This window comes from Urocitellus parryii, chromosome 5 (genome assembly GCF_045843805.1).
Source record: "Urocitellus parryii isolate mUroPar1 chromosome 5, mUroPar1.hap1, whole genome shotgun sequence".
In the NCBI taxonomy this organism is placed as follows: domain Eukaryota; kingdom Metazoa; phylum Chordata; class Mammalia; order Rodentia; family Sciuridae; genus Urocitellus; species Urocitellus parryii.
In genome coordinates, this window is record NC_135535.1 from 185,009,569 (window position 1) to 185,023,144 (window position 13,576).

General features: G+C 53.2%; 1 protein-coding gene across 1 annotated transcript; it reads left to right on the plus strand.

Moving 5' to 3' along the window:
- Nucleotides 1-7,552: 7,552 nt before the first annotated feature.
- Nucleotides 7,553-13,076, plus strand: Tlx1 (T cell leukemia homeobox 1). Its single transcript, XM_026407933.2, has 3 exons — nucleotides 7,553-8,123; nucleotides 10,275-10,476; nucleotides 12,854-13,076. The coding sequence occupies exons 1-3, from the start codon at nucleotides 7,553-7,555 to the stop codon at nucleotides 13,074-13,076; spliced, it is 996 nt and encodes a 331-aa protein (XP_026263718.1).
- Nucleotides 13,077-13,576: the final 500 nt, after the last annotated feature.

The window sequence follows — 13,576 nt, forward strand, 5'->3', positions numbered from 1 at the left end:
CCGGAACTCGGGGCAGCTGAGGGAGAAGGATGAGCGGAGGAGGGCCGAGGCCCCTCCCCATGTCAGCTCCCTCACCGCAGTCCCATTAATCACAGCGTCGCAGTCCAGTTGGGGACCCCGAGAGCCCAGAGCCGAGCGCAGCCTGCGGGACAATGGATTATTTCCGGGGGGAGAGGCCGCCTCGGGCCGGGGCTCAGGAGGCGGCGCCTCCTTCCCTCAACCCGTCCCTCGGCACCCAACGAGCGCCTGCGGCGGCCGGGGACCGGTGGCAAAGCGGACGCGGGTGGCGCGCGGGTGGCAGGACTAGGCCGACCTAATTCAATTAGTTGGGCCGCCGCCGCCGCCACGGTGCAACTCTGGGCCCGCCGGGGCTCTGTCTCTGGGCAGCTGCTCTTTGTGCGCGGAGTCCATGCATATGGATTCTACCCCTCCCCCTTCGGCGCTCCCCAACCCCGCTTCTGGCACCTGCGGCTCGCCGTGTTCCCCGCCCCTTCTCGGCGACCCGGGCCTCCCCGGGAAAGTTGGGAAACTGTGTGGTGGCCTGTGTGCTCAGTGTGGCCATCGAAGTGTGAGATGGAGAGAGATGCAGCGGTTTTTAAAACTCTGAGCTGGATGGTCGTGCGGAAGTGCGTGCACCTGTGGGTGTGTGAGCGGGTGTATAGTGACCCGCCAGGGTGCGTGCACTAAGGACAAGGTTTGGTTTTGTTTAATCTCAATCTATGCTGCAGGGTCTGTGGGTGCAGTTGGGTGCATCTAGGGGGTACCTGTGTATGGACGCCTGAAGGACTTGTGGGCACCTGTGGGGATCGCACGCCTGTGTTTGCAAGTTAGGGGTGAGTGCGGGTCTGTGTATCTGCGCCAACACAGAATCTGGAAAGCCTGGGGTGTTCCGATTTGTCTGTATGTCACCATTTGTGTGTATGCTGTTTCCTTGTGCATTCAGGACACCGTGTGCGGTACATTACCCCACTACTAACTACCGTCATCAGCAGCTGGGTCTCCTGGGCCGAGTCCGTTACCCCCTCACCTCCCTGGGTGCTTTTTTGATGGAAGAGGAACTTGAGTTAATTTCAAAGTGGACTGCAACTCAATTCATTTATTCCAAGAACACTCCCTAGATCCACCAGGCTCCCGGCGTGGAGGCAGAGGTCCCTGAGGGCCCCCTCATTCTATGCTGCAGGGTTTTCCACTCCCAGCACAGCTTGGTAATGGCTCAGCCAGCGCCAGCGGCTTCCGACTTGCAAACTGAGTCCTGATCACCCTGGAAATAACCAGACCTGCCCACGCCAAGGAAGCCCAAGCACCTAGGGGCTCTTGGAGGTCTTCATCAGCTCTTCCCCTGAGGCCAAATCTACCCTCCCAGAGGGGTCGAGGAAATGAGAATCTGGCCACTGCTGGGTCTTGGCTCGGCTAGGAAGCTTGCCTTATTCATCTCTTTTCCAGCTCCAAGTTGGGGAGCCCGAAACTGGAGGAGATCCAGACTGCGGCAGTCCCCAGTCAGACTCAATACAGGAAGTAGGATGGTTCCTGGAGGATGATGGTGCCCTGGGAAGCTCTGCAGGCCTGGTCTGGAGCTGGCTTGAGCTCTCTACATTGGTTTTCTCCACATCTCAGTTGGGGAGGATCGGATGCCCTCTGGTGCCTAAAATTCTGTACACTGGGGTACAGACTCATCTGGTCAGCAGAGTAGAACCCAGGATAGTGCCCAGGGTAGACACCAAGGATTGGAGAAGTTGAGGCCAGCCCACAGAGGCTCTGAGTCCTAGGTTGAGCTTTCCTCCTGGGGCCAAAGGTTGGACAGCTAAATACCATGCCCAGGGAGCTATTTGGGAGCTATCTGGGAGCAGAGGTGGTGGGCAAGGCCATCAGGTATTCCCTGCCCTGAGCTTTCTCAGCACAAAGCCTGTCGGATCCTTTCTGGAGTTCTGACATCCTGAGAGGAGACTTAGCATCAAAGATATCCTTATCAAAGGCATTTTTGTTATAGTCTGGGGTCATGTGCCTGTAGTCCCAGCTACTTGGGAGGCTGAGGCTCCTAGACCCTGTCTCAAAATAAAATAAAAAGGTCTGGGGATGTAGCATAGGGTGGAGTGCTTGCCTAGCTTGTGTAAAGCCTTGGGTTCAATCTCCAGTGTGTGTGTGATGGGGGCAGGGATATTTTGTCCAGATGGAGTGCTGAATGGTGGGATTTGAGAGTCTCTGGGCCTTCCTTGAAAGGGAGTTTTTCAGAGAGAGACTAGAGACCTTAGCTTGATGCCTGGGGTGGTGGAGCCTATAGCTTCCTTTGGAATAAGAATCCAAGCAGGGGCTGGATTGTGACTCAGTGGTAGAGAGCTTGCCTAGTATGTTTGAGGCACTGGGTTCGATTCTCAGCACCACATAAAAATAAGTAAATAAAATAAAGGTCCATCAACAACTAATAAAAATATATTTTTAAAAAAATACAAACCCCCCAAGGGTCCTGCCATGGACCACTGCATGTTACACATCCCCTTACATATTTCTTTCTTTGCAGGATATCCATTAGGCATCCCTGTCTCCCCACTCCCCACAGACCCACATATGGCCATTTCCCTGACAACTATATTAGAATATAAGACATCCTCCCAGACACACACACACACACCATTATTACACTAATATTTTCACACATATGTGCGCAGCACAGAGGAACATTTATAGAAACCAGCACTCACATGCTGTTGCAGAAAACACACATTCACTTATATTCTCACACATACCTCATGGGAAAAACTCAGTTGTAGAAACAACCCAAACTCCTTCTCTCCTCCAACAATCTTACCAACATGTGTTTCACTTGCAGTTGTATCTCAACAGCCCAACACAGTGCCTGATATGTAATAGACACTCAATAAATATTCATGGAATAATTTAAAAAAATTATTCCTTAAAGACATGCTCAGGACATCTGCACAGCCCTCTCAACCCTCACCGTCACATGTACTTTCACATCCGTCTTTCCCCTTGTAGATATACAGTCCCATGAACAAAGTAATTAAGTTACCACATATACCCCTAAGCTAAAGGACAACCCCTGGCCCAAGGGTCTCTCCCAGAGGGGGGAGGGAGCTGTGTGGGATCCAAAGAGGCTTCCCCCTGGGACCTTCCCCGTCCTTCTCTCCACCCCCAGCTCTGGCCTCAGCCCCAGCTGCTCCCCCTTTAATTGGAGACACTTCTTTATTCAGCTGGTGAGGGGGAGATGGTGTTGGGGGACAGGAGTTACCAGGTGGCCTCAGGACTGGAGAAAAGGGTCTGCACTCACCTAGGCTCAAGAGTACAAGATAGTCCTGCAAGGCAAGAGCCAAGGTGAGTGTTGAGGAAGCAGCTTGTGATAGTGGAGTCCCAAAGCAGTGCTGAAGTCTAGTCTCTGCCCCTGCCTAACTTTCAGTACCTTGAGGTTTTCTCATCTGTAAACTGAAGATAACAAAAACACAGAATTATTGGAGGGTGAAAAGAGAAATAATTACTGTGATTGAAGGCAACTAGGACATCTCAGTGCTTTGTGAGTCCTGCTTCCTTCCCAGCCCTCCTCTTCCCTAGCAGTAACTCTCTGCAAGGAATGCTAAGTACAGTGGAAACACAGAACCTGCACCAAATAAACACAAGCTCTGTGTCACTGTCCTTCCCCCACTTTAGAAGACTTTCCGTCCTGCAGTATGGTGCTCAGGTAACAGCACTTCCAGGAGATGCAGAAAAGGCAAGAACCCAACAAATTCTAACCCCTTTGTCTTATCTTTCTAGGCAAGGACCAAAAAGGTAGCCCTGGTCCTCAATAACTATCCCATTGGAGGACTGAGGTCAAGTGGAGTCACAGAACTACCTCAGAAGTGGATTGGGATAAAAGTTTACTTAGATAAGAAGGTAAGGAAGGGGGAGGGCAGAGGAAAGCCAGGCTATCCCTCAGGTGCTAGATTTTGATGAGAAGAGCTGGACAATCTTAGTTGATCACTAGGAGCTGTGACCTCTGCCAACCTGGGCCAGCAAGGGCAAAGTTTCCTCCCTGGCACCCTGGACAACTGGTGCTAGATCGGAGGAGTTTAAGAGGTGAGTCAGGCAGATGCCAAAGGGTTGGAAGAGACAGGGTTGGAAGGTCAGAACCTGGAAAGGTACATTTCTGGAGGGAGAAGAAGAGAGGAAGAGGAGAATATTAGGAAAACTCAAGTACTTTCATATACTGGCCAGAGGGTGGCAAAGAGAAGTTGTTCTGAAGCTAATCTAGAAGTATAGGATTTTAACTGCAGTAGGCAAAAAGAACTGTGGTTAGAAAAGGAGTAAATCCATTGGGATTCAACCTCAAAGGCACTATGGCGCCCTTCCCATGATTTTTTCAATCTCCTACAGGAGGAAATAGTTCAGTTTTGGGGATTCAGATCAATCCTTTTCTGCTTACAGAAACTTGGGCAGGTTTGTTCACCTCACTGAGTCTCAGTTTTCATTTCTTTCCTTTCTTCCTTTGTTAGGGATTGAATCCAGGGCTTCACACATGGTAGGCCAGTACTCTAGCACTGAGTACACTCCCAGTCCCTTTTTAAAAAAATTTTTAAGAAGGAAATATAATTCATGCACCACAGGATTCAGCCTTTAATATGTACAATTCAGCATTTCTTAGTATATTCACAAAATTGTGCAACATTTACCACTATCTAATGGAATCTTTTCATCATTCCAAAACAAAACTTGGTACCCATTGGCAGTCACTTCCCTGTCCCTCTCCTCCCAACCTCTGGCAACCACAAATCTACTTTCTACCTGTATGAATTTGTCTATGTTGGAAATTTCATTTAAATGGAATCATATGGCCTTTTGTGCCTGGCTTCTTTCACTTAGTATAATGCTTCCTAGGTTCATCTTTGTTGTAGCATGAACCAGCACTTTCTTTTTTATTTCTTTTTAGGGTGGAATGATGTTCCATTGAATGAATATGTCACATTTTGTTTATACATTCATTATTTGATGGGCATTTGAGTTGTTTACACTTTCTGGTTGTTATGAATAATTATTGCCATGAAATTTCATTCAGTTTTATTAACTATAAAAAAGTGGACATATATATTAACTTTACAGGATTACTATGAGTCTTAAGTAAGATGTGTGATGTGGTACCAGGCACATAGTAGTTATTCAGTAAACATTTGTGTTCCTTCAAGATAAGAGCCAGGAAAGAGACTCATTTAGATTTAAACAACTTCCAAATAAGTTTTGGAACCTTCTGGGTTGTGTATAATACCTGGATTGGGGGAGGGGTGTAACAGAACTACTAAAGGAGTGGACTTTCCTTCTCATAGCTTTGTTTAGTGTTATAAACAACTACTAACCCATATCTCAAGGGGGCCTTTGTCCCCTTGGCTGGAGATCAGAGTTTTCCCCCATGTAGATCAGCTTCCAGCCAGCAGCCAGGTTTCTAGGCTAACCTACAAAAGCAAGGCCAGTCTAGTTCTTCCATCTTGATCTATACCAACTTAGCCTCTCCAGTCCTCCCATCTGTAAAGTTGGAATAATATTCATCTCAAAGGGTTGCTGTCAAGTTTATATAGTTCTATATAATACTAACATCTGGCTTATTTATTTATTTGCAGTACTGATGATAGAACCCAGGGGCACTATCCCACTGAGCTATGTTCCCAGCCTCCCCCACTTTTTTAAAATTATGAGACAAGGTCTCGCTAAGTTGCCCAGACTAGTTGAATTTGCTGTCCTCCTTCCTCAGCCTCCCAAGTACTTACAGATTACAGCCCTGTGTGTTGCACTTGACCTATCGTCTTTGTTTATTGTCTGACCCCCCTCCATAGAATGTAATCTCCATGAAGTCAGAAACCTTGTTTGGTTCATTGCTGTGTCTCCAGTACCTATAACAGTGCCAGGCACATAGTAAGTACTCAATACATATTTGTTGACTAAAGATCCACTCATTCATTATTCACCAAGATGAACATATTTTATTGATTTGGTCTGTATTGGCTGGGGGACACAGATGAGTAAACCACTTCCTGCCTTCAAGAAGATCTTTTCAAGTGGAAGTGATGGACATGACCAAAACAAATAGATTACAGTGAGACTTGAATGGTAGAATGTGAGCCTTCACATTCTAGCATCTTACCTGGTAGAGATAAACCCTCCCAGAAGGCTGAATCTGAATGGGACCTCCCTTTCTCAGAGCTTCCCTCCTAGGAGGGAGCAGACCTTTCCCTACTGGAGAGGGGAAAGAGAGGAAGCAGAAAAAGGGAGTTTCCTCCTTCTCTCTTGGGCTCTCAGCCAGGCAGCCACAGGCAAAGCTTTGAAAAGGCCTAAATTTGTCCTGGATGCACTTCCCTGATCCTAGTCCCACCAACCCCAGCCCCCACTGCCTTAAGCCCTTAGGTCTCCTGCCCTGAGACTCCAAAAGTAACAGAATAATTCCTTCTTCTCACTGCAGTTTAAAGGCTTCTTGCTTGGAATAGCCACCTGGGCTAGGTGCTAGGTGGAAAGTAAAACAAACTGGTTGGATTCATTCAAACACAGTGGAGATTGCTTCTTGAAGAATGTGTTTATTTAAATGGAAAGGGGTATCTTGAGGATGGAGCACCCCAGCAGCAAGCCCTGAACCAACTCTCGACTCGACTCGTACCTGCCTTTCAGGAAGTCTTACCTTCCTTAATTTCTCTAAAGGGATTGAGTTGGTTTTGCTGCTGCTTTTTATAACAATAATGTAGCTAGCTGTTCACAGGCCCTGTTTTAAAGAAGGACAAGCCTGAACTCACCCTTCTGCCTCAGGGCCTGGGCTCCATACCTGGGAGAAGACAAGTCTTCTACCTTCTAACAAGACGGACTTGAAGTTGGAGTAAATCGCCTGGTTGAGTGACAGGTGTTTCCCAGCTGAGCCCTTGGGGAGATTCTCCAGTTGGGCAGGACACCCGTCCCCAGAGGCTTGGTGGGCTGGACTTCTTTGGCCCAGTCCAAAAATGAGGGGGCGGCTCCTTCCAGGAGAGGCAAAGGACTCTCACTTCTCCCTCCTTGGGTCTGTCTGTCTGTCCATTCTTGGGAATGGCCACTTCCTGTTCCTTTTCTTTCTCATTCTAAGCCTCTCCTCATTGTTCCCCTCTTCCCTCTCTACAGGAACTACTCAAAGCCTTGGTCTCTGTCCCTCTGTCTCTGGCTCTTGCATCTGTCTGGGCTCCTGGCCTCCTCTCCCCCTCTCTCCCCCTCCCCCGCGCTGTCATTCACCCCGCTCCTCTCAGCGTACAGCCAATGGAGAGACCCGGCCGAAACTGCGAGGCTCGATAGCACAGGGCTTTTTCGCCCGGTGATTGATGTCCCAGAGTCAACAGCGAGCAAGCAGCCGGAGAGGGGAAGGAGAAGCCGCAGAAGGGAAGAATACGGAGCCCCTTCTCTCTCTCCCCTCCCCCCCTACTTTAGCCCTTCTGCGCACTTCGTCTTCAAGTCTCGGGTGCAGCCAGGAGCCGCTGTTGCCTCCGCGCCCCCCTGCTTGCTGCCCCCCATAACCAAGCGCAGCAAGCACCCGCCGCCCGGGCCCCCCTGTGGGGCCGGGGCCAGCATGGAGCATCTGGGTCCGCACCACCTCCACCCGGGCCACGCGGAGCCCATCAGCTTCGGCATTGACCAGATCCTCAACAGCCCGGACCAAGGCGGCTGCATGGGGCCGGCCTCTCGCCTCCAGGACGGAGAATACGGCCTTGGCTGTTTGGTCGGAGGCGCTTACACTTATGGCGGCGGGGGCTCCGCAGCCGGGGCCGGGGCCGGTGGCGCGGGGGCCTATGGCGCTGGCGGCCCGGGCGGCCCCGGCGGCTCCGCAAGCAGCAGCGGCGCCTGCAGCATGGGCCCGCTGGCCGGCTCCTACAATGTGAACATGGCCTTGGCGGGCGGCCCTGGTCCGGGCGGCGGCGGCGGAGGGAGCGGCGGCGGCGGGGGGGCGCTGAGCGCTGCCGGGGTGATCCGGGTGCCAGCGCACAGGCCGCTAGCTGGAGCCGTGGCCCACCCCCAACCCCTGGCTACTGGCTTGCCCACTGTGCCCTCTGTGCCTGCCGTGCCGGGTGTCAACAACCTCACCGGCCTCACCTTCCCCTGGATGGAGAGTAACCGCAGATACACAAAGGACAGGTTCACAGGTGAGTCCGGCCCGCGCGCGCCCCGCCTGGCCGTGGCTCGGGCTCTGCACTACCCCTTCCCTGCTTGGTGGCTCCCTGAACAACCCTCTGAGTGCCAGGTTGCCCAGCTCCTCTCCTCGCTTTCGCCAAGTTCAGAGGTCCGCCGAATTCTATGTTCCCAGAATCGCTGTGCTCCAAGAGTTCTCGCAGCCTGGGTCCCTCCAACTCTCCTGCAGGACCCCTGCTCCAAGAAGCAATCCTTGGTCCCCTCTCTTGGGATCCTGGGGTCCAGTCAGGTAGAGGGAAGAGGTTGTAGATTCAAGACTATCTTCTATAAACATTCGAGGCTCAGGGATCTCAGAGAAAGGGGTGCGATGTGAACAAAGTGTTTCTTTCGCCCCGGCTGCGATTTTCTGACCGAGGCTGGGACCCCCACAGTTAGATGCAAGAACGGGTTTCCCACCTCTGCCCCGCCATACACACACCAAGTTCCCGTGCCCATCGTGCTGTCAGGCCCGGCAAAGAGCCGGGTTCCCCGCGAAGCAGAGCTGGCAGGTCCTTGTCGGAGAGTAGACTTTCTCCTCTCGGTGGCAGCGCGGGGCTGAGTCGCCTGAGACAGCTTGCTCTTCATTTTCTTTCTGTCCCGGCTGGGCGGCCTCGCCAGGGCCCAACTCTGTTGTCTCCGGGATGAATAATGCATCCGTGGCTGGAGGACGACTCTCGGGATGATTACTGCACTAGGTAGCGGCTGGCTCCTGCCCTCTCAGCTCCTTCGTTGGCTCGTCCCGGGTCCCTCCGCTCCCGCTTCCGCTCCGGGCACTCAGCTCGGACTCTGGGGCGGCCCGTTCCCCAGGCCCTTACTTCCCGTTCCCTGGATCTGAGACCATGATCCTCCCGCAGGCCAGATCCCCAAACCCCACTGGGAAACTGCCTCGAATTGAACTCTGTTCCTGGTCTGGGCCTTAGAGAGGGGACGTAGGACAACCAGGCCTCTGCTGGCTGCAGCTGGGACTCCCAGCCCAGCTCCAGGGCCCAACTGTGAAAGTGTGTGTGTGTGTGTGTGTGTGTGTATGTGTGGGTGTACACACGTGTGCAAAGACATTGGGAGAAGAATTTTAGAGCTAAACGTGGCTAGATAATCCCAAGGAATTCCAGGCCCTCTATGAAGCACAGAGACTGCATTTGGAGCTTCTGACCAGATTCTGGGACTGTGGCAGAAGCCTGTGTGTGTGTGTGTGTGGGGGGGTGTCAGAAGCAGAACAGCTGCTGCCTTGTGGGCCTCCAGGAAGAACCTTCACTCATGGGGCCCCAATGCTCCAACTCAGGTGATCTCAGGCAGGCCTGAGTAGGCAGAGCCTTGTGCCACCTCATTCCCCTAACCAGACTAGGTCAGTGTTGAAGGCTCTGAAGGATCCCCCAACTAGGACCCCACTCTCCTGGATATACATATATTAGGATCCTGGGACAGGGAGACCACTGTTGTGTGTGTGTGTGTGTGTGTTTGTGTGTGTGTGTCTATACACTCAGCACAGGGCTTACTCTGGGGAGCCACAGTCCATCCTAGTCCTGTGTTGGGACTGAAAGAGGTTCTGAGGGAGTATATGACTATGGCCTCCTATTGCCTTGTGTCCTGTGTGCTTGTGCTGTGTCTGTGCTTGTATGGGTGTATACATCCTCCTGTTTGTGTGCACAGATCTGTAAGTTCACACCTGGTATATGCTATGTCTGTGAAGTGCTGTGAAGGCGGCTCAGGTCAAGACCTAGAGTCAGGCACCTTGATTACCCTCTGCCTCTTAGTGTTGGCCTGCTTTTCTGAGGTTGGAGGCCAGGGACTGTGACCTTTAGCTCTCCTTACACTGACCCTGGGTGGGAGGAAGGGAGCAAGGAGGCCACTGGGCTTGGGGAGCCCCGGGCTAGGAAGACCTAGGTGGTGGTGGCTGCTGAGGAGGCGTCAGCCTGGCGGGCGGAAGGGTGCCCTTTCCCGTGGCGGGCTTGGAGCTGAGGGCTGCTGGGAGGATCGTGGTCTTGCTTTTAGGGGTCCAGCCACTGCGCTCGCAGACTCGCGTGGTGTCGGGCCTGGGACGCCTCCTGACGCTCTGCCGCTTGCCTCTGCCGTCTGTCTGTCTCCCGCTCCAGTGGCCCTCTCACCCTTCACTGTAACACGCCGTATAGGTCACCCCTACCAGAACCGGACGCCCCCCAAGAAGAAGAAGCCGCGCACGTCCTTCACGCGCCTGCAGATCTGCGAGTTGGAGAAGCGTTTCCACCGCCAGAAGTACTTAGCCTCCGCGGAGCGCGCAGCTTTGGCCAAGGCGCTCAAAATGACCGACGCTCAGGTCAAAACCTGGTTCCAGAACCGGCGGACGAAGTGGAGGTGAGCACGTAGGGAAGGCCTACCGCGGGCGGCACAGTTTCTGGCTGCTCTCGGCTTGCTCGCTGGCTCTCTTTGGGCAAACAGACTCCCTCTCCTCGCTGGTTTCTGATCGGTTCGGTGGAGCGGGCTTCTGCAAGGCTCGCGGGGAGCTAGAAGCAATCAAGACCAATAGCCAGGTGGGCCTGGAAACACTTAGCTCTGTTTTACCGGTGGCTTCAGGACTTTCTGAACTGTGCCGATGTAGATGCGGCTGGTCTCCGCCGCCGCTAGGGCAAACAGGCGTGTTAGACTACTGTGTATCTGGGACCTCTGGGCTCAGTGAATCCTTAGAGGCTTTTTGATTGTGCAAATTCTCATTTACCGGGGAAACCTCTTCTGTCCCAGAGACATGGAAGCAGAAACGGGCCTCATCTTGTTTCTGCGCTCCATCCAGACTCCCTGCAGGGAGACTGCGGCCCCAGAACGCAGGCTGGGCCCTTCTGATTGCCTCCTCCCACCGGGTTCCCTACCCTGGGAGGAAAAAAATCAATCCGCGCCGGCTGTGACTAGGTTTCGTGGGTCCCGCTGAAAGGGGGATCAATTAGGAGCAGATGGGTGTGTGAGAAAAAGACATTTTCCTTTCTCCTGTCACCCACTACAATTACACTTACTACACGTTTTATTTTTATTTTTTTTCACATGCTATACGTCAACCCCTCTCGTTTTCGTTCTTCTCTCTCCCCTACTTTTGCGGACACTAAGCGTCCCCCACACCCCTAAGTAGCCTTATTCCCTGCAGACACTGGAACATTCTCCAGATACACCCTCTTGCACCCCGCATTCTCGGGTCCAAACGCATTGTCGCGAGTTCGAAGGCTCAAGCTCTGGATGGTGGTGGGTGGGGGGAGCGCAAGAGTCTGGGCAAAGTCGTCGGAGGCGGCGGCGCCGGGCCGGGCGGGCCTCGGGGAGAGAGGAAGGAATTGGAGTTTCCTCTTTTTCTGAACGAAGGCGAGGAATCTGCTAGGGATTCCGCCTTGGGGCCACAAAGGAAGCCCGGGCCCGCGAGTCTACCGCCCCCCATCAACATTCCTGCCTCTGGGGAAGGGGTGGGGGACTCGGTTTCAACCCTTTGAAAACTGGTAAAAGAGGGAGCTGGGCTAGCTAGGAGGGGTCGCTGGTATTTTCAAGGCCTACTAAGGATTGTAGACTAAGGGAGGGGAAGAAGCCAGGCAACCCCCGCACACACACATCAAACTAGAGTGGGGACCCAGAAAGGCAGCGACCAGCAAAGAGAGAAACTGAAACACAAAGGAGAGGGACAAAGATAGATTCCCCACTCCAAGAGAAAAAGGGAGCATGGCAGGCAACCTAAGGAAATCTTATGTACAATAAAGGAAAGCATTGGATGATTAAACTCGCCATTTTCGTTTCAAAGAAATTCCCTTAATTCAGAGAAAACGAAGGGGATGGAAAAAAAAAACAATAGACAAAACACAGAGTGAATGAAGAGAAACATTTGGGTGCAGTTTAAAACGCAGGAACCAAGGGGAAGAAAGAGGCAGAAAGATACACCGAATGAAAAGTCCAGAAGGGGCGGCGCGAGGAGGCTCTCGGCGGCCGCTGGAAGAAGCCCTCGCAGGCTTCGCGCGGCTTCATCGATCGCCTACAAATTGCTTCTGGAGGCCCCGGGGACTCCCATTAGGTCTGTCCACCTTAGAGACAGACGTTTGATCTCAGTTGACAGGGTGGAGGGGCGGCATTAAATGGAATAAGTGAGTCATCGCCTCCCAAGACTGCCTCTGAGGAAGCTGGTGGGTCCGGCGGGAGCCCGGGGCAGGGCACAGGGCTTGGTGCACGAGGTCTGAGCCCTGGGGGAGGTTCAGAGAAAGGAGAGAAGAGAGGTCTAAACGCTGGTCTTTGCCTCTGTGTACTCGTGGGGAGATGAGGCTCTTTGGGTTTGAGGCGGCTCCAGGTCTCCCATACTGGTGGGGAGAGACGATCTGCCAACCTACTCCTAGCTAAGGGGGTGAGGGTGTGGGCGCTGCGCTCAGATGGGAGGCCCAGCAGTTCAGGCCTAGCGGACATACCCACAGTATGGGTATACAGCTCCATCCACTTTTGGGTTTCCCAGTCTCCCCCCACCCCGTGGCACTGGGGATTGAACCCAGGGCCTTTGCATGCGAGGCAAGCACTCTACCACCTGGGCTGTATTCCCAGCCTTTGTCAGAGTCAGGACACTCAAGTAGTTGGAATGTGTTAAAACAGCCTAAATTGGAATTGGGGGCTGCAAACAGGAGCCATGTTCACCGAAGTTATCTCCCGGGAGCGCGCTCGGAACCCTCGCACGCGCGGGAGCCGGGTTGGTGCCCTGGCGGGTAACAGCTTGTTCCCGGTACAGGCGACAGACCGCGGAGGAGCGTGAGGCCGAGAGGCAGCAGGCAAACCGCATCCTCCTGCAGCTGCAGCAGGAGGCCTTCCAGAAGAGCCTGGCTCAGCCGCTGCCGGCTGACCCACTGTGTGTACACAACTCGTCGCTCTTCGCCCTGCAGAACCTGCAGCCTTGGTCTGACGACTCCACCAAGATCACTAGCGTCACATCTGTGGCGTCGGCGTGCGAGTGAGCCTGCACGCTTCACTCTGGGGGACCCCAGGCCGAGTTAAGGGCCTCTGAGGCCTCAGAGCCAGGACTCTCCCCCACCCCTCCCCGCCTCGGACTGCACGTGGGAGGGGAAAGCTGCTCCCCTTGCACCGGCCCCTAACGCTCCTGCCAACACTGTTCCGGTCTTAAGTGGAAGAAAAGAGCGCTGGGGATAGGGATGGAGACCCCTTCCCAGAAGCCTATGCGATCCCCCAGGTCACGTCCTCTGGAAATGTTCAGAGTCCTCTCAGTGTTCCTTCATTTCATTTTATTTCAAGTTTAACATGGCATGGAGAGAGACAGGGAGATGGGTTTGGACGCAAGAGCTTCTGGGATCTCCAGATCTCTGAATTTGCCCTGGGAAACCCCTCTCTGTCCCACTCCTCATCATACACTTGAATAACCATAGGCCCACATAGAGGTGATGTCACTATCCCTCCAGGTACCACCCAAGAACCATACATGAAGACCTAAGGCAGAGTG

What these genes read in the sequence shown, in the direction of transcription:
- Tlx1 (XM_026407933.2), top strand. Translation starts at nt 7,553, where the DNA reads ATGGAGCATCTGGGTCCGCACCACCTCCACCCGGGCCACGCGGAGCCC. An exon ending in CACAAAGGACAGGTTCACAG is followed by an intron (nt 8,124 to 10,274) that starts GTGAGTCCGGCC and finishes CACGCCGTATAG; the next exon opens with GTCACCCCTACCAGAACCGG. An exon ending in AACCGGCGGACGAAGTGGAG is followed by an intron (nt 10,477 to 12,853) that starts GTGAGCACGTAG and finishes TTCCCGGTACAG; the next exon opens with GCGACAGACCGCGGAGGAGC.